Genomic DNA, 23,819 nt, shown 5'->3' on the forward strand with positions numbered 1-23,819 from the left:
AACAGATATTTGGTTGCATTTTATCTCTTTAACTTGTTATATTAAAAAATAATGACAGAATATGTACCCATCGTGTATAGTTATGATAACTTTGGAGCTTATGTCAGTAGTGTAAATCTTGAAAACTTTTAAGATAAAGTTTTATTTTTAGACGAATACATAAGTTGCAATGACTACTTTTTATACGTCGAGTTTTTGTACGTTCAATAGTAAATGTCATCAATTTGCAATCACGTTTTGAATATTCAATGAATATTCTACCTATATTTGCAAAAATAGCTTTCAAATCATCGCGAAGAAAAAATTATTGTTTATTTTTATTTTATTGTATTTTTAATTAAAAATTGAAACGCGCAAATATCATTATTTTATCGATAAAGATACATTTCAATTTTTAACTACGATAAATTCAATCAAAATGTTACAATATCATCGTACATAGCAAACATATATCATAAGTACATAGCCAAAAAGGCCATGTAACAACTTTTAACGTACTAGAACAACAAAACAGATCTCGTTTCCCTCCTTAAAAAATAAAAGTCAATAAAATAAAATTTTACATTTCATCCTCCGATCGGACGTCAACTTCTCTCGCGATAGCAGTTTTTCGCGCGGCGGCAGCAGCCATCGATTGGAAAGTAAGCGGAGTGTTATAAAGGCAACAACACTCGTTTATGCAGTTGGCTTTCAGTCGTAAGGCGCGTAACACGTGCATGCGATCTCTCACGGCATCCCTTCCCGTTTAGCTTCTTCGTACTTGCGTTTTAGTTTAAGCAATTTGACGACCATTTCACCAATTCTGTGATACAATTGCACTTGATAGAGTAAGTTTTCTCAGTGCAGAGTGATATGACTTTAAATGCGTAGAAAGATTATTTGTTAAAGTGAGTAAATGCTGCGGACGGGAGATCGTTGGTATTTCACATCGCATCATTCGAATGCACGGAGGCAAGAGCGTATATTTATATCCCAAGGACTTGCAACTATTACATATATTGTAATTATTCGAAAATATATGCCATCTTTGTCTCGATTTCGTTTTGTTCGCGCTGACACACTTGTTAACTAGTATTACCGTATAATTCAAGTCTTGCAAAATCTGCAAGAATTCGTTTACCGGCATGAAAGTACAACAAACCGAAACTGAGCAATACGAGCTTCCTTAATTTCGGCAAAACTTCAACGCGATTTTGAGTTCAATGTTTCTCTCTTCTTCGATTAACAAGTATCACCCGTACAGTTCTTATCTCTAGCGCGTCCACTCAGCAATTGCGCCTTTCAAACGCGGTTATCCACTCTCTCGCCGCCCACTTTTGTCGGTCAACACGCCTGCCGGCGATACGTTGTTATAGGACAGCAAAAATAACACGAATTCGGTCAGCGTCGTCACATGTGCATTCGGCTACATAATTGTACGTTTTGTGGCGCAATACTGCCATTCAAATCGAAATTATTATTGTGTTTCATTGTGTGTCACACGTGTCTGCCGAGTTTTCGCCGATAGCAACTAATTGCAGAGTATGACACGACTTTCTCTTTTGTAGCTCGTCTATCCATGTTCTACTTTGATTTGATTACCAACAGAATATATTAATTCAATTTATCAGTTTGAATACTTGAAAAGTTATTCACTAACATCGGTCAATGCACTTTCGAATTGAAAAAATAACACTTAAAAACTGCGGTTCAAAAATATCTGTACGTTTGGAACAATACTTTTTTTAATATTATTTTTTGTTCGCATTTTATGCCACAGAAAACGCACCCCTACAGATAAAAACAATGTACCTTGCTCACGCGATGAGATTTTAGCGGACACATAAATATTCATCGAAAATATTCGGATCACACAGCGACGTTATAAGTTATTTCCTGGCGTAAACATGATTAGTTCACGTTGTGCGCAACTAGAAGATTAAATAGATAAAACTACGATAAAACGTACAAGTATAACTGAAAGGAATGTTTGTCTCGTATATAGAACAATGGCGAAGGATCTTGAAGATTGTTCAGTGAGGATTCCGCTGCAACCTAAAAAAGATGTTATTGTCGTGGCAAATGAACCGAGACCGCCTCCGTATCAGGTTGATGTGAAATTCACGGATTTGTGCTATTCAGTGCCGGATCGTAAAGGTGGGTATGAAAGATTGTTATTTTATTGAGATTAGATCACAAGAAAAAGCAAACTAGTTGAAAGGAAATTAGCGGATACGAGCTCCCATCTTGAAAGTGCGTCAATTTATCAGTACATCGTATAGGAAAATTGCTTGTAATTGTAGAGCTAAAAGATGTGAAATGAAACGACGATGAATAAAGCAAGAATTTTGCTTACGACCAGTATACATGTACTTGCATGCAAATTATGTTTGATAAATTACTCAATTTCTTTATAATTATATGTAAAATCAACTAAAAATATGAAGAATGTTTCATCGGTAACTAGTCTTGACATATTTAAATTTCTAAAGGTTTATCAATGATTATCAATTGAAATTATGATGTCGCATAATTTGTTATCGGGAAATTCAATTAGTCGTTGTAGCGCAATCTCTATAACAATTTATTCGATGTATGTGAAATTCGACGAAACCGCACAGGAAAATGGAAAGAAATCTTGAAAGACGTGAGCGGCGAATTTCGCTCCGGACACCTCGCAGCAATCCTCGGGCCATCGGGCGCCGGTAAAACCACATTACTGAATCTTCTCGCACGTCGCGGCATACGCCAAGGAAAAAGCTCGCTGAAAGGTAGTCTCCGATGGAACGGTGCGAGTTGCTCGGAGCATCCGGACCTTTTTCGAAGATTCCGGGCTTGCTACATTCCACAGGAGTTTGCTCTCATGCCATTACTCACCGTCAAGGAAACCATCTGCATCGCGGCCAGACTGAAGTTGCCTGGCAACACTCACAATGCCAAGGCTAGAGAATGCATTGTACGTATCGGTTTTTTGTTGAGCCCGCTAAAATGCCAATTTGATTTTGGAAGCTGCCGTGTCGGCTCGAATAATTCCACGTTGAGCGCTCGTTTTGATATTCTCTGGAGTCCCGCCGAGTTATTGTATTCGACAATAAATTGTCCTCGAGAGACGATTCGCTCGCAATATGCTGTTGACGTAATGTGCTGTTGAACAATCGTTATAAGAATGACGATTAGCACACTGAATCTTTGCATACACGTATGAACGTACTCGTTAACGGCATAAATTAAAGTTGCCGTGTAGACTGCCAGTAGGCTGTACATGGCAATGGCGATCTTGACCTTTTGCAGCTACGTTCGCTGTGCGTTTATTTTACACTCCCGATATGGTTCATATATGCGCAGTAGACATTTATTTTAATTTGTTGTCCTACTTGTTACAGCTAATAGCAAGACACATTTATCATTGATTTTTTCATAAGTTCAATGAATATTACCTTTGGCAATTAACATCTGAAAACATTTCAATGAAAATTTCTCGAATATAACGTAAAATCATTGTTTCTAAAAGAAAATTGCAAATCGTTAACATTTTTTTCATTTCGTTAACAAAACCAGTTTAACCGAAATTTATGAAAAATTAACGTCTAATTTGATATTTGGATTTTCATCTGAAATGGCCAATCAATTATTCATTCAGCGAGATTGCCTACCGAAGTTGCTATTAGACTTAATGCACAAGGCAGTTTCTTCGTCTTCCTTTTTCTTGCTCATCACATCCTCGCATCTTCGTATTTAATTTACGATCGCCCGCACATCCTCGTAAAATTCTGATTTACACTTGTGCATGTACAAGTGACATTTTTTTTTTTCAAAGGTCCAAGACGTTGCCAAGCGGTTGGGTATACTCGACTGTATGGACACTTTAACGAGCCGCCTCAGCGGCGGTGAGAAGAAGCGACTATCGATTGCCGTGGAGATGATCACAAGCCCCTCGGTGATGCTTCTCGACGAACCAACTAGTGGCCTTGACAGCACTTCGTCCAATCAGGTATATATAAAAGTCACAAGAGTCCAGAGAGCAAACGCACAACAGGTTTTTTCTTTCATTTGCAATTGAAATGCTGTTTTTCTCGTACGCTTCATTGTGTTTTTCGCTTGTTAGTTTGAATACTTTGGAGGATATACTTTTTATACAAAGATAATTGCGACGTGGTTATCGTTGAATATTATCGTACTTTACTAATTGGAAAAGCATTTAATTTGGATTAAACACGGTCGATTTAATGAATTGTACTCGCGATGCTCGAACATAATTTGAAATTGTACATCATTAGCATAGCAATAGGTTGTATTTTTTTTATAATATGGGTAAAAAGAAGTTTTTTTTATGACTTATTCGCTATTTTCATTTCAAAGGACAAGTTTCATTAGACATGTAAAAAGTTGTAAAAATCAGTCGTCACAAAAAATATAAAACACCTTATGATCACGTGTTCTCACGGTATATGATCGTAAAATATCTTCTCTACAATGTGCTGATTCACTATTAATCAAGATGATATTAATCAATTCAAAAATCTTCGGTTAAAATTTAACGCGAAAGATTTGAGCATTAAGATACGTAAAATTACTAAATTGTTATGAATAATTTTTATATTTAATTATTTTTAAATGAGATGTATTTAGGTTTAACTGCAAAATAAACCATAAATGATTTTCCTTTGCTTTGAAATTTACAATTATTGTACAGGTAATCAACCTTTTATATTCAATGGCACAATCCGGCTGCACAGTCGTATGCGCGGTACATCAACCGAGTAGTCAAATGACTTTTCATTTCGACGACATGCTGATAATGAGTCAAGGCAAATGCCGATACTGTGGTCCACGCGAGCGTATTCTCGAATTTTTCAAAGACGCCGGTTATGCGTGTCCGCCGTTCTACAATCTTGCAGAATTTGGTAAGAGACTTTTATTTTTAGACAACCGGTTTCCGAAAAGTTCTTGTTGTTGGCAATATTTTGATGACAGAGTTAAATAATATTCACAGCGAGATTATTGAGATAACAAAAGTATACGAAAAGTAAAGAGCATCTTTACGAGACCAAGCCAATTTGTAATAATTTGAACTATTGTTTGCATTGTGCCTGCTGAAAAAAATTGACTCGTTATAATTAAAAAAAATTATCATTATTCATCAAACCAATACAAGAAATTAATTAATAAATACCTACATATGAGAATTATTCAGTATATAAAAATATGCTCGACTTTCAGATAACCGGGAATGAAAATAGTAGCGTTCGATGTTCATTTTGCTCGTTTGAAGTAACAAACTCATATTCAATTAACCATTTATTAATTTACTTGATACATTATTTTAATTCGTCATTATTTATGTAAAATATGAACTCTTTTTGACATTTCAGTACTCGAAGTTGTGACAGGTCAACGAGGTGGAAATTATGAACAATTATGTAACAAAGATTCTGTGGAGAATAAAAGTATCGATGATTTAAAATATTGTTCAGTGCCAAGTACGGATAGCACAAGTTTTACACAAAGCTTTACAAAACGATATGCCATATCGCAGTTTGAACAGATGAGGATTTTACTTTACAGAGCTTTTATCTGTATCTTTCGTGACGCCGTTAGTTATTTTTTATAGATCCATCAATTTATCAATTTAAACAGTTACATTTATCGCGTTTCTTTCGTTTTCAATTCTAGACGTTGACTTACTTGAGGCTTGCTGCACACTTGGTCGTTGCTGTTCTTCTTGGGATAGTATTTTATGATTTCGGCAAAGACGCCAAAACAGTGCAAAGCAACATTGCATGCTGCTTTTTTTTTGCTGTTTTTTTGTTCTTCGCAAATTCTATGCCCGCTGTCCAGATGTGTAATGTACATTTTTATTGCGGTTCTTGAATACTCAATAATACCGGATAACAATATTAGATCAGCGTTAGCATACCTTTTTTAACTAGAAAATGTAGAATATATAACTTTTTGTTGAGGAAATTTCATCAATCAAAAGTATATCTTTAAAGCTTAATTCTTAGGATGAAAATTACAGCAAAATGAAAAACTCATTTAATTATTGATTTACATCACTGTATAATGCGAACTAAATTAATTTGATCAACTTTCACATTATTTTATGAAAACTAAAAAAAATCTAACAACATTTTTAGAATCAATCGTCAATTATTTGCTTTATATACAGTTCCAGTTGAAGCTACAGTTTTCCTGCAAGAGAACAAAAACAATTGGTATTCACTCGAGTCGTATTATATTACGAAAGTGCTGTCTGATCTACCACTGCAGGTAGGTTTCTCAAAATTCTGTTAAAATCTAAAAGAACTGTCAATCCATCATTCATTTTAATCATATTCTTTTTTTCAGATAATCTGCCCGACTGGTTTTCTCGCGATAGGCTACTACTTGACGGGTCAACCAATCGAAGTGGCTAGATTCTTTCAAGTTTGGATTATTTGCACACTGTTTACGATACTTGCACAGTCGTTTGGTATCACCACTGGTGCGTCGTTCGATACCCACGTAATTATTTTGTTGTTGCATCTATACCAGCAGTTATTAGCTACTTAATTAATATATTTTATCTTCTCCTCAGACCGGAACATTCCTGGTACCAGCATTTAACATTCCTATGCTCCTCTTCGCAGGCTTTTTCATCAAACTTGAAGAAATTCCGTATTTTTTACGATTCTTCAGTGGTATCAGTTATTTCCGGTGCGAATCTATTTAAAAATATCAGTTTTCGATTATTTGGCAATATTCTTCGAAGCATCATTTTACATTTCAGGTACGCCTTTGAGGGTATTCTGCAAGCTATATACATCGGTCGACCCAAATTCCCTTGCAGCGCAGACTTCTGCTACCTTCGCGATTGCGATCGAATTTTGGGTGAACTTGATATGCCTTCAGTCGCATTTTCTACAGCTGCAATTGCACTTGCCACGTGGATTGCAATTTTACATGCAATTACTTACGGTACACTGCGCTACAAATTATACCTCGCAGAAAGATAAGGAAATTGCGTTTTCATCGCCTACAATTAATAATCACGAACGGATATACTCTTGAAGAAATTAGTAGTACAATGAAACAAATCAAATTTTCATTCCATTGAAATACTAGTCGAGAGAATTGAAAGCTGACCGATAATCTACTATCTAATTTGTTGAATCTGAATTTTCCGAATGTGATCAAAATCAAGTACTTGCCATTTTTTAAATATACTTGTTAACATTCCGCATTAAAGCAAAACCTTTTTTAAGAGTACTGTTATATTATCTTTAGTACAAATACTATTAATCTTCTTGGTGTCTTACCGAATGCATAATAGTACAGCTATGACAGCAGATATAAAATTATTCTTCCACTTCAGAAAATGAAGAGATTCTATATTCGATATATTTTTTTGTGCGCATATCCGTGGAACTGTGCAATCAATTTCGATGTGGGTGGGCTCATTTAAACGGCTAGTCATAGAGAGATGGTTTCGTTTTGTTATGAATTTATAGAAGCATAACTTTGCGAGTAATTGTAAACAGATGAAAATAAAGGTGGTTTTTATTTACATATGACACGTAGATACAGCAATTAAAATTTTTGCTGCAGAGGGGCCTTTCAGATTATTGTTAATATATATTTTTCAATATTTTATTTAACTTTTATGCCATTATAATGCGAGATTTGTATATTGAATGCATATTTTATCAATTGAACACGATGAATAAGGACATTCGTAGCCATAATAAAGTTTGAGGTGTGTGTGTGTGTGTGTGTGTGCATGTGTATGTGCATACATGTATATTGGAAAAATTAGTTGAAGGGATTGATTATTTAACAATATTAGTTAGCATTGTAATTTTTCTAGACTAAATTTATTGTTTATTAGAAAATAGGACATTCATAAAAATTACAAACTACAAGTGATATATTTACATGAAAATATTACCTTTTTATATTTTTTTATACAATGAGGTCCAATTGAGCACAAAAATACGTTGTTATTTTTTGTACTTTTATAAAGTTATGTATGGAAATTTTACGAAAATAGGTTTTGTAAAGAATGAAATAAACAAGTTCTATATTAACAATATAACTTTACTATCGTACACTTTATTTTTACACATCTTTTTCTTATCTTGCCTTGAATAAGCACAATATCGACGCGTGTGCGTTTATATTTATAAACGAGACCACTGAATCGAAGCTCAATATCAGCGTAAAGATAATAAATAAAAAAAGTAATAATAATAAATCGCTTAATAGCTTCGTAAGAAAAGTTGCGATCAGTCATGATGAAGATATAATAAAAAAATAATAATGATGACAAACGAGCAATCAACGATTGCCGTTTGCTTGCTCTTCCTCCTTCTCGTCATCATTAACGTCTTACCGCCTACAATAAAAAACGAAAGGCAATGCAGTGTCATCTATCGTTAAAATAGAACTCTTCACTCAGAAAATCATGTTTACAATCGTAATGAAAAAAATTAATCTTAAAGCAAACTAAAATAAAAAAACTTAACATATACAGGAGTGTGACAAACTGAGTTATAGAAAATTTTGAAAGAGCATCCCTCCAAAAAATCCCCCCCTCCTCTTTACAGTCTTCGAAACAGTTTGATCACGTTATAGTAGACATTTCCTTTCAACAGAAAACACTGCTAGATTAACAATCCTTATTGACTAGTATTATAATAAGATAAAATAATTTTTTTTATTGACCCAACTGTATACATACGCGATTTGTTACGATTGGGCATTGTGCGATATATCTCGCGTAATAAAAGCTTCACCAATCCGTATCACGGATTTTCAAAATTTTCCATACTCAGCGTTATCTAATGGTATGTGCATTGTCGTTGCAAGCGCTGCCACGCGCTATAGTCACTGTTTTTCTGAAATCCTCTCCATTAGAGAATTCAAGTGACTACCGTGACGCCATGAGTTTCCATCGTAAAAGATAATAAGCAGCGAGTCTCATCGCAATAACGATAGAGCTGAGAGCACCAAAGTCTATCCAGAACTGGTCATCTCGCATGGCTACTACATCCTTGAGAAATTTGCGTGGATCTTTGTAGTAACAGAAATCTAGGTCGTCGTTGTGGCATTCTAGAGGACCTCTGTTCAAGCCATAAATCGCGTTAACGTATCTGAAATTATTGACAGAGCATTAATCTTTGTACTTCAATTTCTATGGCGACATAGAATGATTGAATGGGTTAATATTTTACTTACCCTTCAAGTCCATACCGCAAATAACTGATGTAAGTACCCCAATACAAGTAGCTTGGAAGATCACGTAGAGATACTCCAAATCCGGCGAACATCATCATTGGCACTGACAATGTTGGTGCTAAGAATGTTCCATTCTGAAATGAGCGCGAAACATTGCATTATTATCACCTAAAACAGAATCAAAAAGCAAACGTTTTTTTTTCCCTACTTACCACAACGTCGAACCAAGCTCCGATCATCAAGCCGAAGCTCTGAGCGACCATCGCGACCAGAAGACTGATAGCGAAGAACATGCCGAAACGAACCCATTCGGCCGGTTGATCCGACATGAAGTACACAATCAATGAAAATAGGAAGCAGCATAGTACCGATACAGGAAAGTCGACTATTGTCACAGACGTATAATAAGCTTTCAAGCTATACCACCGGTTGAAGTGTTCTTTTTGCAGGATATTCATCTCAGCTGGGACTGCAATGCAACACAACAATTTCATTTTTTAAGACTACCCAAAGTTTTCCTTCGGTCATCGATAGACTAAGAAAGCAAACGTATATCATCGAGTAAATATTGAAACGATCACTTACAGCACAAAACAGTCAGCATCATAGTGGTCATCATGTGATGTATAAGGCAGCCAAACAGTAAATTATAGTTCTCTATTATCCTATCAGCGTCATTTCCCGCTTCGATAAACAGCGAGCCCAGCATTAATCCCGTGCATATGTTCACCATTATTCTCAAGTGCGTCAAAGTCTGACGAGAAAACAACGATATACGGTTAAAATTACTTGAACTCGACTTTTTATAGATATATGTTGACACTTACCGAATCTCTTTTGACTTTGATACATCCTCGTTTGAGCAAAACAGCCAGCTGATGAAATTGCGATGTAGCTTGTGGTCCTTGTTCGTCCTTTTTACTGGTTTTTACCGGATTCAGTGCTGCAACGTTAGCGTAAATCTTATGCTTATATTTCGAACTTTACTGCAGGCAGGAATCAAAATACCTCTTAGCGATCTGGGGTCAAGTAAAACATCAGGATTGTCGAACCACTTGAGACTCTTGCCGTTTTCCGTTCCTTGAACCAGAGCATCGATTTTGTCTTCTCCGTATTCGCCGCATGCCAATTCGATCACTATAAAAAACAAAAGTTAAGTGAAATTGAAATTTGATTATTGAACAAAGTAAAATGAGTAATAACGAATCTCACCGTAATCAGCAGGATTGTGATACATTGGGCAGGGAAGCTTCACGCTCTCCAAATACGGTACAAGATTATTCGTTGCTCCTTGATACAAGCACTGACCTTTCGCCAAAACGTATACCTAATTGAAAAAAATACGTGTCATACGTTATTCGTGTAATGCGCTAGGAAAGAGAGAGAGAGAGAGAGATAACTGCGCATGACCGAATTTCGTTAAACTGTGCCATCTTATCGTACTGCAAGTTCATCGTCATGTTTACGACTAAAAGACGACAATGAGAAAACGATAATACGTCTACTTGCCTGATCGAACATTTGGAATAGTGAGGCACTTGGTTGGTGAATTGTGCAGATTATCGTTCTGCCTTGTCGTGCTAGAACTTTCAGTAAGTTGACCACTTGGGAGCATGATGAACTGTCCAAACCTCTATAAAATTATGAATTAAATCTTTAGAATAACTGTAATTTTGGGATGGAATTAGAGAAAAAAAGTGGATAAACGATCAATTTCAGATAATTGAAAGTACTCATTAGGCGCGAAAAACATCTATCAGTAAGCAGTAATATAATGACACAAGATCAATCACTATTTGATCGTTAGCTCCATTTACATGGAGGACACTTTACGACTTCAACACCTTGCACAAGTAGATGAATTGGCAAGAAAATCAGTGATTTTCATGTTGCGCAAGGTCGTTGATTGCGAATCAACTTACGTGGTAGGTTCGTCAAGGAACAACACCGTCGGATTGTTGACAAGCTCAAGAGCGATCGACAAACGTTTTTTCTGTCCACCGCTGAGCCGACTCGAAGGCGTGCGCATGTGCTCGTAAAGTCCAAGGGTCGTCAGGATTTCCTCGATCTGTGCAAGCACACGGCAATCACGTGCGTTTTAATACTCATTAGGATGCAAGCGACGCGGGATAGTTCGCGACGAGAGAATCAAGTTGACTTTTACTCACGAGGGAAATTTCCCAATATTCGCGATAAACAAGTGTGAACGCACTCTTGTAACTTTCTTTCAATTATTTTGTATGCGGTATTTGCTATGTGGGAAAACGTCACGACTGAGCTTCCTTATTTCAAACGTGCGTTCTCCGGGTAGCTATTTAAGCACGCACGTTCGAACCATCATCTTTACATACAATTACTATAACTACTAACAAGTTCTGTTAAAGTAATATCGCGATTGCTTTTTCATTCGACTCCGTGGTAAGTAAAAACAACTTGTTATTCACCATTTCTTCCGATAAATATTCGCTGACGCCGTTAATATGATCATTTTTATTCGAAAGGAATAAAAATACCGCTAACATTGGTCAGAATTTTCGCAATCGATATAAAAAAAAGTAATGGGAATGAAAGGGGGAAAAATACTCACGATAGTTTCCTTTTCGCTTCTAGATGTGTCGGTGCCAAGTTTGAGGTCAGCGGCAACGTGCATATTCTCCAATACTGTGAGCAGAGGCTGCAAACGGTCATCCTGGGTGATGTAAGCGCTGGACCTAAATATGCGTAATCGATCAATCAAGACTTTTTTTTTCCTCGTTCCTTTGTTTCAGATTCATCATATTTGAAAATCAACTTTACTTTATTTGTCGAGTGCGTCTATGACGCAATCTGGTAATGACATTTAGATATTTTCCGTTTGAATTTGCACGTTAAATTCACAACGACTGCGGCGATTTTATTGGTTATTATAGCATGCAGTGTTGTTATCGAAAAGTTCAATACATCAAAATCGCAAATGTAGCGTTAAAGATAGACATTACATTTAAATAGCAATAACACAGTGTAAGCAATAAGAACAAAGCGAGCATATCTTGAAGCGCTTTCAACAACAAATACATTCTCTAGATAGCAACAAAAAAACAATCGTGAATACGTAACCGCGAAATTTGTTAACAACAAACATTCTTTGATTGTCAATCCAAAGAAGCATCGATGAAAGAAAGAGACCAAATTTATTATTTCAGGAAGACCGATGACTCACCTTCGGAAAGCATCGAGATCGCGAACACGTCCGTTAACGTAGACTGAACCTTGCACACCAGTTATACGGAAACCAGAAAGAACGTCGAGAAGAGTTGATTTACCGGCGCCCGATGGACCCATTAATGCGATTAATTGCTTCGAGGGTAGACGACCGTTTAGGCTGTGTAGAATCTCCTTTTTACCTGTTAGCAAAATCCATTTTTATTAATTCACCTAAGTTCTTATGCTTTTAATTCAAGGATATTGACATTCACAAACAGGATTCGAAAAGCTGCACTTGCGTATTACAATCGACGTGTTAATTTTGAGATGTGAATAAGTAGGAAAACAGGTTTCCATTTTGAAAGGAATCTTAAATGATACTGTAATTTGAAGAAACTATACAGCCCGAGTCTTACATGCCAATGGCACAACTTGCACTGAATTCGTTCGCGAAAATTGCTACTTAAGATAATAATCGTTCATTATCGATGTATGTTTCACGCAAGAAAAGACATTCAGAATTTTTCTCGGCATTGTGGAATGATGTCCGAGAGTCTCAATGAAAACAAGATTGTCCACGAGTGAGTGGCATAAAAAAATTGTACTAATTTTTCATAGAGTAAGGTCTCAAAATAGGCCGAGTCATTTGTTTATCGAATCGTTCGTGTCGATCGACGTCAGCTATTTAACTATAACATTTAGGTCAAAATCCTTACTTTAAATGCGTGCTGTAATTAGATCAAGGGAAGAGTTATTAACAATTTCTGAATAATATAAAATCATTGAACACTTTAGAATATTAAACGTTACTCTGTATTTCAAACTTCATACCGAGTTCCTTCATTGCAATGTAAAAAATGAGAAAAAAGCATAATCATGATAATAGTTTTAGAAACTCACCTTGTCTCCATCCTAGATTGACCGTATAGATGATATTTTGGAACATGATATCAAGACTCTCGTCGTTCTTAGTTTTGGAGAACGGCGTGCCGTTATTACCCTGGATAATCTCTTGTTGACTAGCAGTCCAAGCCACCGGTACTGCTGCTGGTTGTAGCGTCTTGTGAACGCAACATGGTGCTACTTGCTGCTGATAATTTGACGGTGCATTACCATTTGTCTCCAACTGACTGTTGCTGATTGCCGATTCGCTTGCCTCGTGCATGATTACTTCCATTTTCGGGATCTTTCTGCCACGTGACCTTATGTCTGTAACAGATAATTGACATTTTTAAGTTTTGCCTTATGAAACACGTTTACATTACATTTTGAAGAAAGTTGGTAGCGAAAGTAATGCCATGTAATTTTTACTGCTTATAATTGATGTTGTGTTTGCTGTGCACGTTGTACCCGAATGCGAAGAAAGTAGTGTGACCGCAGGATATTGCATCGAATTTTACAAAGAAAAAAATGGAACAGAGCAATGTACGACGAGTGCAAAAACTCGTTCAATACACACTTTAAGAAATACAAGCAGAACGTTTGTTGATTAAACACACTAGAAAACTTTAATTCTCAACACCTTTATTATTAGCAAATCAATGTATAATAAGCTAGCATTAATGAATTTTATCTGATGGAATGAAACAGTGAGGGATATAAAGAAAACCAGTCCTGTATCTTGTCGATTTATTTGAAGCAAGCACACTTTACAATAAATAATTTAAAAAAAATAACAATAAATATTTATCAATGACAAGCTTATCCATCACAATTCTATCTAACTAAATGTTAACCAAACATCCCTTTAACGTTAAATGTAAATACAACACTGAACGTCGTTTATATTCCAGAATATTTGAACAGTTTTAATTTTTCTGCACTCGATGAATGACTGAAAACAATTGAAATGACCCAAAAAGGAACAAAGTTTACGGCGATGAGCTCTTGGTGGTGTAAAATTTAATGGTGTTCAGGGGTGTCGATATGTTAGGCTAACGAATCGTCAGGTAGGTCAGCTTTCTTCTGCATAAACTATACTTTCGAAGTGAAAATCGAAACATGTCACTTATTGAAAACAAAAATGCACATACTCATAGCTCTGTTGTCGAATGATTTCCCTCGCTCGTTCAAATTCACTACGAGATTTGTTGTGTTCTTTTTATCGCGCTTACGTGAACTAGCTTGTCATTTCACATTGTCGTTTGATAGCTAATTTACATTCACACATACTGCTATCTCGTGTTAATGAGTTGTAAATTTATAAGAATATCTACCTAAATTCACTTTCTTTTTAATAATTTTATAGATCACCTGTAAATCTTATAATACTTCATTTTTTATTATTTTATAATTACGTGCGCCTAAATTCATTAGCAACTTCACGTACAATATCTCAAGACATAAGCATCTTTATATATATACATATTACTCGTTATATCTCGAAAGAACATCTAATCACTGATTATGGATTGTATATCGTAGAGAGAAAAGAGAGGGGAGAGAAAAATACGGAACCATATAATAAACACTACAGATGTGTCTGATAAAATAAATCGAAACCAATCACCCTATCGACCAAAGTCCAGAGGTCTGCGATTTAATGTGAGATGAACTTTCTATTGTTTGATTTTTGCGCCGCTTATTGTTCTGCGACCTTGACCATCAATTCTGTTTTAGTTATAATTTGATGTAGTTCATTCGAATCCGGTCTATCTAAAGATTATTTGTCGTGGAACTCAAAATACCCCAATGCGCTTTGTGTTAATTTATTTTACTTTTTATACAGCAGAATTGATAATTTTTTCAGAGCTGGACGGTCGAAAAAGTAATCCCACTGTAGTTTCCTTGTCACTCATGGGAATGATATGCTGACGTTGAACGATCGTTTTTTCGACCATACGATCAAGAGACGGTCATCCGCAAGTGTGACGAGGCCGTCAGATTGTGACGCACCTGGCTGAGCAAAAATCGCTCTCGGAAAGATTCACGTGAATGCAGTTGGGAAATCAGCGATTTGCATTCTATTTCTAATAAATGAGCATCGATTTCATTAATTCTAGGCACGGTTTTGATACAGATAACCAAGTTGTCCGTCGCGTATGCACCCCCTCCCCCCTCTGAAAGAAAACACATCGATGTGATAAAAATTACGCTACAAGAGACCCACAAGAATTGATGGTCCCCCGTGCATCGACTTAATCGGAACAACAAACAATTCGTCATATGCAATATCTCTCGGTCGTTTGAAGCTGTCATTGCGTGACCTCTTCACCAATAAACAAACCGAAAGTGCGCTGCGGCGCACGTGATTTCAACCGAATGGCACGATTAATTTTCGTCTCGTTTACTTATTTGCAAAAATGAAAATCACCAAAAAATTGATAAAACAATTAAGGAAATGTAGAAATCATTTACTTATTTGGTCACATATCGTTACACAGGATTGTAGATCATGGAAAGCGAAATTTCAACCAATGAACTTTCTTTTCGTTAATTTAACCACAGCACTTAGAAAAAACAACCATGTAAGTATCTTGAATTTAATTAATGCTAGGATGTTAACGCGCAAGTACACGAGTCATCAAAAGCAAAACCGCAAGGTATATAGTAAATAACACGAATTACGACGCGCGCCTAGTTACATGAGCAACTGGTTCTTACGGCTCCATTATAGAAGGTACGTAGCTGCATTCATGTTCGAGAGGTAGGAAGTCTATGCGTATATACCTACGTATTTGCAAACCCGATGGGTTGCACGATCGAATTCCACGATCCGAAGGTGCGAATTAATGCGCAAACCGGATATCGACAAAATGATAGAATTCTATTATTTCGTAATTTTCCATTACAACATCCGGTGAATGTAACTGGCGCGTCTCCCGGATGACCTACCTAATTTTAATAAACACTGAAAATCATATCGCACAAATTATTCATTGTGTAATTAGCCGAAAATGTGATAAAGTAAATTCCCGTTTAAAGAAACAAAGATGATGGGCCACGCGAACAAATATCTCTTAACCCACGTGCGCGTGGCAAGCGATGCCGATAAAAAGAGAGAGAGAGAGAGAGAGAGACGCGCGCGGGAGTTTAAAAGCGATAAGGCAAGCGAAGACTTTGCGATCGGTCAAAGTCCGCTGCGGCGTGTGACTCATTCACTCCAGCACATCTCCGCGCGGAATCTCCTTCGCCTTTGTCATTGTCGTTTCGGAATTTTTCGCGAAACTTTTGTCAATTTAGAGATTCCGTAGCAAATTGTCCTTTTCGTTTGACATATATCGATGTCACGTTCTTGATAGTTGCACCGCGATTCAACATTTGCATTACCTCTCGTACTCTTATTTGCCTAGTTAATGCATCCTTCAAAAGAAGAATTTTACCTTATGAAAGAGTCAAGAAAATCTCTACGGTGAAGTAAGCTAAGTAAGCTTCGTAACGTTTTTTGCTTCTCATCGAACGCTGACTATTCGGTATGATTGATATGCGTCGAGTGTCTTTGTGCCGCGGTGGTGTAATAAGAAAACGATTTATGTGCCGTTGTAATGTTAATGCTAATTTTCATCGCTGTATACAGGCTGCGCGTTGATATGGTTACTTTATCAATACAACCTACTTATTGTCTTGCCTGATACGTGCACACTTATTGGTAAAAATTAAATGTGCAAAGAACTTTTTTCTGCACACTCGATTTCCAAATAAACTGACAATGAAACAATGTCTTATTCTCGCAAGATAATCCGTTTGCGTATGTACACTATAAGATACGTATCATTTTGAATGAATAGCATTACGAGAATGATGAATAAAAGAAATCGCGTCCGTACTATCGTCCTCTGCATATATCGCACGAAATAGCCCATTAAATTCACCGCAAAAATAACTTATTCCGGGTATAAAAACTTTGTATACTTAAACGGAGAAAAATTAATTTAAAATGCTCGTGTCGCAATCTCGTTAACATACCAGTGCAATAAAAAAACATTCGCCAAGAAATATTTTCCGCGCTTTGTTGTTACAAGGGGAATGAAAGATGCTTCGCGTGCACGTTGACGTTTTAACATTGAATAATTATTACGATACAGCTATTTATCAGATTCGATTGAAATGAACGGGAAAGTTTTTGGTCAATTTTTTATTCCGGATATCGTTCGTAATTGAAGTTTTATCGCGCATCGTTGCTTCGCTGCTTTATAAATAACGAAGAAAAATGCAAAAAAGAATTATTCTGCGAAGATTCATTTGCGTAATATGTAAGAGATTGGATTAAATCTTTTTAACTTTGTGATGATTCTTTCAAGCAATGTGTTGCGAGATTAATGCATATGTGTGACAATTTTCCTTCAAAATTGCTTGATGTCTCATACTGAGTCTTCTCTAAAACGAATTATGCAATATAACGATTTTTTCTGTCGAATGCATGTCACCATGAACATTTAAAAAAAGATTTTCGAATGATTGCAAAGGCAAGTTATTTGATCAAAACATTACATTCGTGAATCCCTATATTGTAAAGCATTATATTTTTCCGTGCCAAAAATAAAGTAAAAATCCGTTGAAAATAAGAAATTTATTAATCTCCTATATTGAGTAAATTGTTAATTTTCTCTCGAAATTAGAGTACCTTAATGAATTTTGATCTTTGTATTGCCTTCAATGCCATCAATAATAAATTTCGCAAGCCAAAAGTATATCCTCTCTGACGCAACAATTTAGCACAAATCCTCATTAGAATAATATCAGAGTGTTTACAATCATTTCTCAATAAATTTCCGAACGACCGCTGCAAGCGCGCGACAACTTTTTCTTCTTCCACTCGAGATATGCATTTTAAGGTCACACGTTAGATATATAATTTATGATGTGTTTACTACGTCAAAGACAAAGACAGATGAAGAAGCAGTTTTTGTGACCATAAATGTCAATAGCCCTTTAAAAAAGTCCTCACTTGTATATGTAATATGGATCTCACGGTGTAGGTAATTTAACATTTGAATTGAGTGCACACACAGGCCACGCAGACGCGAATGGCAAACGAAAGGAGATGATGCCATTATTATATCCATTTCGCCCTCTTTCGTTTACAGTGAGTGTATGCGCGCGCGCGCGCGTGTGCGTGTGTGTGTGTGTGTGTGTGCGCAAGAGTGAGAGTGAAATGGAGCAGATGATGATCGATGCGTCAGATCTGGTCGGTCCAGTCCCGCTTACGCAAGTTTACAACTTTCGATTTGATCGTCGCTGCTGCTACCAACTGGAATGTACGTGTGACGACTAGCTTGGCGAAACGAAAATTTTTTTTATTCAACGCAATTTTTCATGGGATTAACGATGTCACGTGGTAAATAAATGACCGTGAGAGCGAAAGTCTTTAAGTTAATCTTTTTTACAACATTTTTTTACAGAACCTGCGATTAATACGAGCCGTGAGACATTACTATTTTGCTTCGAAAATTATTTCATAAAAAAACAGGAAGAAAAAATGATTATAAATTATGTTTATTCATTGCCAATTTTGTATACGTCTAATATTAAGCCGTAAATCAATCTGGTCTGTTTGTAACGACAACGAAACTGAAACGTTACGTCAACCTAACGGTTTTTTAAATAACAATGATTATATCGAATATTCTGATTAAATACATGATTATCACCTGGCAACAGCTTAATCGCTATTTCCAGAAATCAAAGTGCACGATCAGCATAAAAAAATTCGGGTGCAATGCTCGCGCGCGAAAAAAACGAACAAATCATGCGAATCGCCAGCAATTAACGTTCGGCAAACGAGGGAGAAAAAACACATATGTGAATTCAGCCGTTTCATGTTAAACGAAAGATTACGAGTTTCTTTTTGGATCTCGTGAGCAAAAAAAATTGTCACGATGCTATCGGCTGAGTTCCGTGATGTGTACGTGGTCACTTAATGATATTTGGTGGAAATCAGAAAAGGACGTCATTCCACGATAACGCTACTGATAATTATCCGGGAAGTATTTTTGGAAGGCGGCAGAATGATTGCATTTTTTTTTATCGATTCGCTATCGTAATATCGAAGGTCAAGTTCTGATGAGTGAGATTGTGATTGTATATCGACGACAATATCCTAATGTTACTGTTATTTTGGCTGAACATCATATTACTTTAATGATGAAATAGAATTCACTTTAATGACTACGTTCATTCAAATAGTAAAGCATTTTTCGGTCCTTATAATGTTATAACTTTTAAGTCCCCGCGTGTATTCGTGTAAACATCATGTGATCAGTTAAGATAAACTAAATTATTCAAACATTAATGATTTTTGGCAAAACAGCTCGCTGAATGCTGTGCGACTTGAAAAAGTAAAAAAGGAATACTTGGAACAATGAAATCTCACGAAATTAATACGTGATAAAAGTTCCAAAAGCAAATCCATTAGAATCGAATGATTTATCAGTAATCATCGATGTCAATCAAGCAATAGGCGCGCGTTAAAGTTCAATGCATTTTTATCTCATCGCGGTTACGCATTAATCTCTCCGACTCTCCCACTTTTATTTGTTCATTATACATCTCGAAGATGAACAACGCCGATTACGGAAATCTAATCGCTATCTATACCGAGATAATAAAAGACAAAGGGAGAGAGATTTAGATGAAAGGTTTTCAAGCACATACATTGCAACGAAACCCCGATCGTCTTTTTTTCCCGAATATTGATATTATTCGAATAGTGTCCGAAAGTCGTAATCTTGGATTGGATGCTCCATCGACGTTTATTTTGCCTGTCTACGCGGAAAGAATTTCATTATTTCCTAATATTATCAAATTTAATCTTTTTTTTTTTTCGCTTTGATGGGTACTAAATGAATATAATATCTTTCCTTATTTTACATGGAAACAATTATACTACCGATCACGTTATCTGACCTCGATAAATCGCCTTGCTTCCTTGTGGATGAAACTTGACCATTTGTTTTTCTCTTTTTATGAAAAAATTGTTTACGTCAAAATTGATGCGTGCAATACTCGATTAAATATCCGACGTTGAACGCTGAAAAACGAAAAGCACATGGAACAAACGTGTTCCTACCGACGATTTCAATCTCGAAGTGTCAAGTACCCGTAGTCAAATACAATCGAACGAATCTGGGCGGAGATAGCGGCTAATCCGAGAAGCTCGGAGCATCTGGCGTATAAAAATACCGAAAGGACGCGAAAGCCACACGCGTGCGGGAGCGCGTGGCGGCAATAATAATTTTAATCTGACACGATTCCGGCGCCCCGGCGTATCTCCCTCTCTCTCGCTGTTTCGCTCGACTATGCGCCAGCAGGGAACATCGGCTTCCCTCGCGGATCGTCTCTGCTGCGTCGATGGATTCCACGGCGAATCGCGCAGGTGCGCGCGAAAGCGCTTCGCTGCACGCGACTCGCGAACCAATCTTTTTCTTTTCGCTTGCTAAACGATTTTTTTAAAAAATGAGGCAATAGCATGCCACGATATAGACTTGACACGATTGCACACATGCCAATCAAAAAATGAAATTGCTCCGTCGCATCGCCGGGTTATTAGTATTCTCATTTTCGCGCGCGACAACTTTGCGCGCAGTTGTCGTTGTTTCGACGCTGCGACGAGTTAATTATCTTGATATTTTTTTTTCGGGACTTTTGTATTCAATGATAACGTTTGCTTCGATCGACAACACATATGAATACGTATAAACGTTATATATTCATATATATGTGTGTGCTCCAAGTGGATTTCTAAAAATACCCGATGATGCAGCGAAACTATTATGCGAATTGTTTTTTAGAATAAATCTCCTCGTTATTCTTGTTGAAATTGGTTGCGCGCGACGAAAACCGGGGGACTGCTCTTCGTATAAATCAGTCGATGCGACACTTTCTCTGAAAAAGTGTATCGCCACTAGCGAATTTTGCAATTCAAACGCTCGAGCTCGGTCAATTGTGTGTGATTGACTTGCCGAGAGACACAATATAGCCGTTAGATATAGTTTTTTACTAATTACAGTAAGAAAAAAACTATCGATCGATCGCACTATAGCCGGAAAAATACAATCGAGTATATGCATGCAAGGATATTATTGCGCGCGAGACACACAATAACAATTGCCTCCTTCCCCTCGCTCAAAGGCTTACATCAAGATTGCAAAGAGCTAGTTGTTCATTGTCAGCGAACGCCAAATTTAAAGCCAACGCAATAGTGATAATCGCATAAATCATCGTTCGAAGCATCGTCTCAAGTTGGCAGCCCGAAATGAAACGTCGCTCGCTCGCAAGGGCGCAAACCTTACAACGCGGTTGCGTTGGGCCGCAAAGTGTCGCAAGCGCGAGACGCGCGAAGAAAGCGGACGGGCGAACAGCGCGCGAACAAAGAGCATCGTTGCGAGCAGATCATTAGCGATGCGCGATTCGTGTTGCTTGGCTTTGCTCTCGTCGCGATCGCGGGTTCAAAATCCAGCGATAAGATTATCGCGAGAACAATGCACGTACGAACATTTTCGCGCAGCGGATTTTCTCGCTCCCTCCGAGGGCGAGCAGCCTCGCGTGTGCGTGATAGATAGTTCAATTAATTATTTGCCAGATAAAGTCAGAGCGGCTGATGAATTGAGTGCCCTCCTGCGTTTGACTTGACAACAAGGCGCTCGAAAGTTCGTTACATCGCGAACGAGATGATGCTCACGAGTGACTGATTTGCATTCGCGAATACACCTTCCAAAGTAAATGTGTTCGCTGTGAAAATGTCAACGCGACCTTCGGAGAAATGTAATTTGCTTTATGATTAAGATGTCGATGCGAGTGTCGTGAATACAATAGTTACAATAAAACTAGTTTTATCTCATGCTCTGTATATCCTTTCGAATGACTATCTATTAACTCGTTATTTCATTTCATTATCGTGCTGTGTTTCGAATCAGGGGAAAAGCTAAGGAAGAGAGAAAGATAATGTATTTCGATACACTAGCGGTGTAAATCAGGAATTAAACAATGAATAATTCAATTGCCGGCGAGCTTAAATGGAATAGAAAGTATGCTAAAGCTTGAATGTCATGCCCAACTTTTAATGTGCATTAAATGTGAGAAAATAAGAGAAGCACTCACAAACAAAAGTAGGGAGCAGGGCGCACACTGCCGCGGCCAAATCAACGACGAATGCTCCAAGTACAAGGCACTCGAAAGTAAAATATCTTCACCAAAAAATAAAAACTACGCTGTCACATATGAAAGTGGAGAATGGTGTGCGACTGCGAGGGAGAGAGCGCCGATCTAAGTGCGACTACGGCAACTGACTGACTGACTGACTGACTGACTGACTGACTGCCGCACCGCCGGCGATTCCTTTGTCAAACATATACGCACGCACGCGGCTCTCTCCAACGTAGCGTTCTCCTTTCCTTCCGCCGCTCTTTATATTCCCACTACTACCACTCCATATCTGCCAGATCGCATTATTATTATTAAAGCTCACTTTCGCTGCTTGTTTGTTTAACAAATTAAAGAGGTCGACGGATCAGTGCACGCTTTCGTGCGAAAACAAAAAAAAGCCGGCGCGACGATTATTTCACACACTCTCTCTCTCGCTCTGCCTGTGAAGATTGCACGTAGCTCGATTTCTTTCTCATGTTAATTCTGTGCTTGCGACGTCCACGCGCACTTACGAACGAACGACACGAAAACTTGCGAGCACGGTAGACGAAAGGTCAGAGTCTCTCGTTCGAGTTTGCAATTTGTAAGCGCGCGTCTGCGTGCGCGTCGAGAGATTAATGATTCAATCGCCATGCAGGATATTGATGACTGACCTTGAACCTTGTACCAACTGAGAATCGTGGTTGTCCGAGGGCCCAAGTCGATACGGGGCTTGCGCGATCGCATTAATAAATAGACGCGCTGCTTTTCACGTGACTTTTCAGACAAATAAAGGAATGACGCTCGAGAGTGCTTACAGCTCGCTCACAGTCGACTCGATGATAGCTCGAACAGGAAAGCCACTGTAACGTTATAAGTTCGAGGACTCTGTGCGATGATAAAAATGAAAAGTGAAATACGAAATTCATAAGCTAGACCAGCTGTGAAAAGCAAAATTTACGGCTTTTTAAAAAGAGATGGAAAGCTCGATGGAATGCGTGTTGCTGACAAAGGTATACCATTTATCGATCGAGCACAAGAACTCGTGATATTCACGCCCGACTTGCCGGATCGGAAACCGTGAGCGGGCGCGAACTGTTTTCTAGTCTCGGGTTCAACCCAAAGTGCCCAGCGAATGCTATCGGCGATTTTGTGACCGGGGATCACGAAGGGAAAGGTTCCGACCTACCAATGCGATAATCAAGGTTGTCGGCAATAAGCGAATCGTTTTTTCTTATTTTCAGTTGTTCAAGGAAGTTTCCTGTCGCGGCGATGAGCAATCTATTACGCTGTTCTACGCGCCTAGGACGTACATCCTTTCTAAAATACTTACCATTCTATATTTAAATTCATTTTGCAAGTTCATTCGCTACTGAACA

At 37.6% G+C, this 23,819-nt stretch overlaps 2 protein-coding genes across 4 annotated transcripts; one reads left to right on the top strand and one right to left on the bottom strand.

Moving 5' to 3' along the window:
• The first annotated feature begins 611 nt into the window (after window positions 1-611).
• On the top strand, window positions 612-7,881 carry LOC131663845 (ATP-binding cassette sub-family G member 1-like). Of its 3 annotated transcripts, none has more exons than XM_058934548.1 (11): window positions 612-827; window positions 1,985-2,136; window positions 2,601-2,935; window positions 3,797-3,970; window positions 4,673-4,883; window positions 5,352-5,572; window positions 5,653-5,821; window positions 6,149-6,249; window positions 6,328-6,483; window positions 6,557-6,675; window positions 6,749-7,881. In XM_058934548.1, exons 2-11 carry the CDS (start codon window positions 1,989-1,991, stop codon window positions 6,972-6,974), a joined length of 1,860 nt encoding a protein of 619 aa, XP_058790531.1. In that variant the 5' UTR covers window positions 612-827; window positions 1,985-1,988; the 3' UTR covers window positions 6,975-7,881. The 3 variants fall into 3 exon arrangements, 2 of the variants coding, with proteins under 2 accessions (XP_058790531.1, XP_058790530.1); XR_009301882.1 differs by lacking the exon at window positions 612-827 and adding an exon at window positions 835-1,000 and having other exon boundaries at window positions 6,328-6,463; window positions 6,749-6,886; XM_058934547.1 differs by lacking the exon at window positions 612-827 and adding an exon at window positions 835-1,000.
• A 153-nt stretch (window positions 7,882-8,034) lies between these two features.
• Window positions 8,035-22,676, bottom strand: LOC131663844 (ATP-binding cassette sub-family G member 4-like). Its single transcript, XM_058934546.1, has 13 exons — window positions 22,417-22,676; window positions 13,279-13,587; window positions 12,395-12,578; window positions 11,783-11,906; window positions 11,118-11,263; window positions 10,705-10,828; window positions 10,408-10,522; window positions 10,204-10,332; window positions 10,023-10,138; window positions 9,781-9,949; window positions 9,408-9,664; window positions 9,196-9,329; window positions 8,035-9,110 (listed from the first exon to the last, which is right to left on the bottom strand). Exons 2-13 carry the CDS (start codon window positions 13,553-13,555, stop codon window positions 8,888-8,890), a joined length of 1,998 nt encoding a protein of 665 aa, XP_058790529.1. The 5' UTR covers window positions 13,556-13,587; window positions 22,417-22,676; the 3' UTR covers window positions 8,035-8,887.
• Window positions 22,677-23,819: the final 1,143 nt, after the last annotated feature.

This window comes from Phymastichus coffea, unplaced genomic scaffold, assembly GCF_024137745.1.
Source record: "Phymastichus coffea isolate CEN01 unplaced genomic scaffold, Cenicafe_Pcof_1.1 PCOF00039, whole genome shotgun sequence".
Taxonomy (NCBI): Eukaryota; Metazoa; Arthropoda; class Insecta; order Hymenoptera; family Eulophidae; genus Phymastichus; species Phymastichus coffea.

What these genes read in the sequence shown, in the direction of transcription:
- LOC131663845 (XM_058934547.1), top strand. Translation starts at nt 942, where the DNA reads ATGCACGGAGGCAAGAGCGTATATTTATATCCCAAGGACTTGCAACTA. An exon ending in ACAGCACTTCGTCCAATCAG is followed by an intron (nt 3,971 to 4,672) that starts GTATATATAAAA and finishes ATTATTGTACAG; the next exon opens with GTAATCAACCTTTTATATTC. An exon ending in CTACAATCTTGCAGAATTTG is followed by an intron (nt 4,884 to 5,351) that starts GTAAGAGACTTT and finishes TTGACATTTCAG; the next exon opens with TACTCGAAGTTGTGACAGGT.
- LOC131663844 (XM_058934546.1), bottom strand. Translation starts at nt 13,555, where the DNA reads ATGGAAGTAATCATGCACGAGGCAAGCGAATCGGCAATCAGCAACAGT. An exon ending in CAATCTAGGATGGAGACAAG is followed by an intron (nt 12,579 to 13,278) that starts GTGAGTTTCTAA and finishes TTTTGCTAACAG; the next exon opens with GTAAAAAGGAGATTCTACAC. An exon ending in TCACAATCCTGCTGATTACG is followed by an intron (nt 10,333 to 10,407) that starts GTGAGATTCGTT and finishes TGTTTTTTATAG; the next exon opens with TGATCGAATTGGCATGCGGC.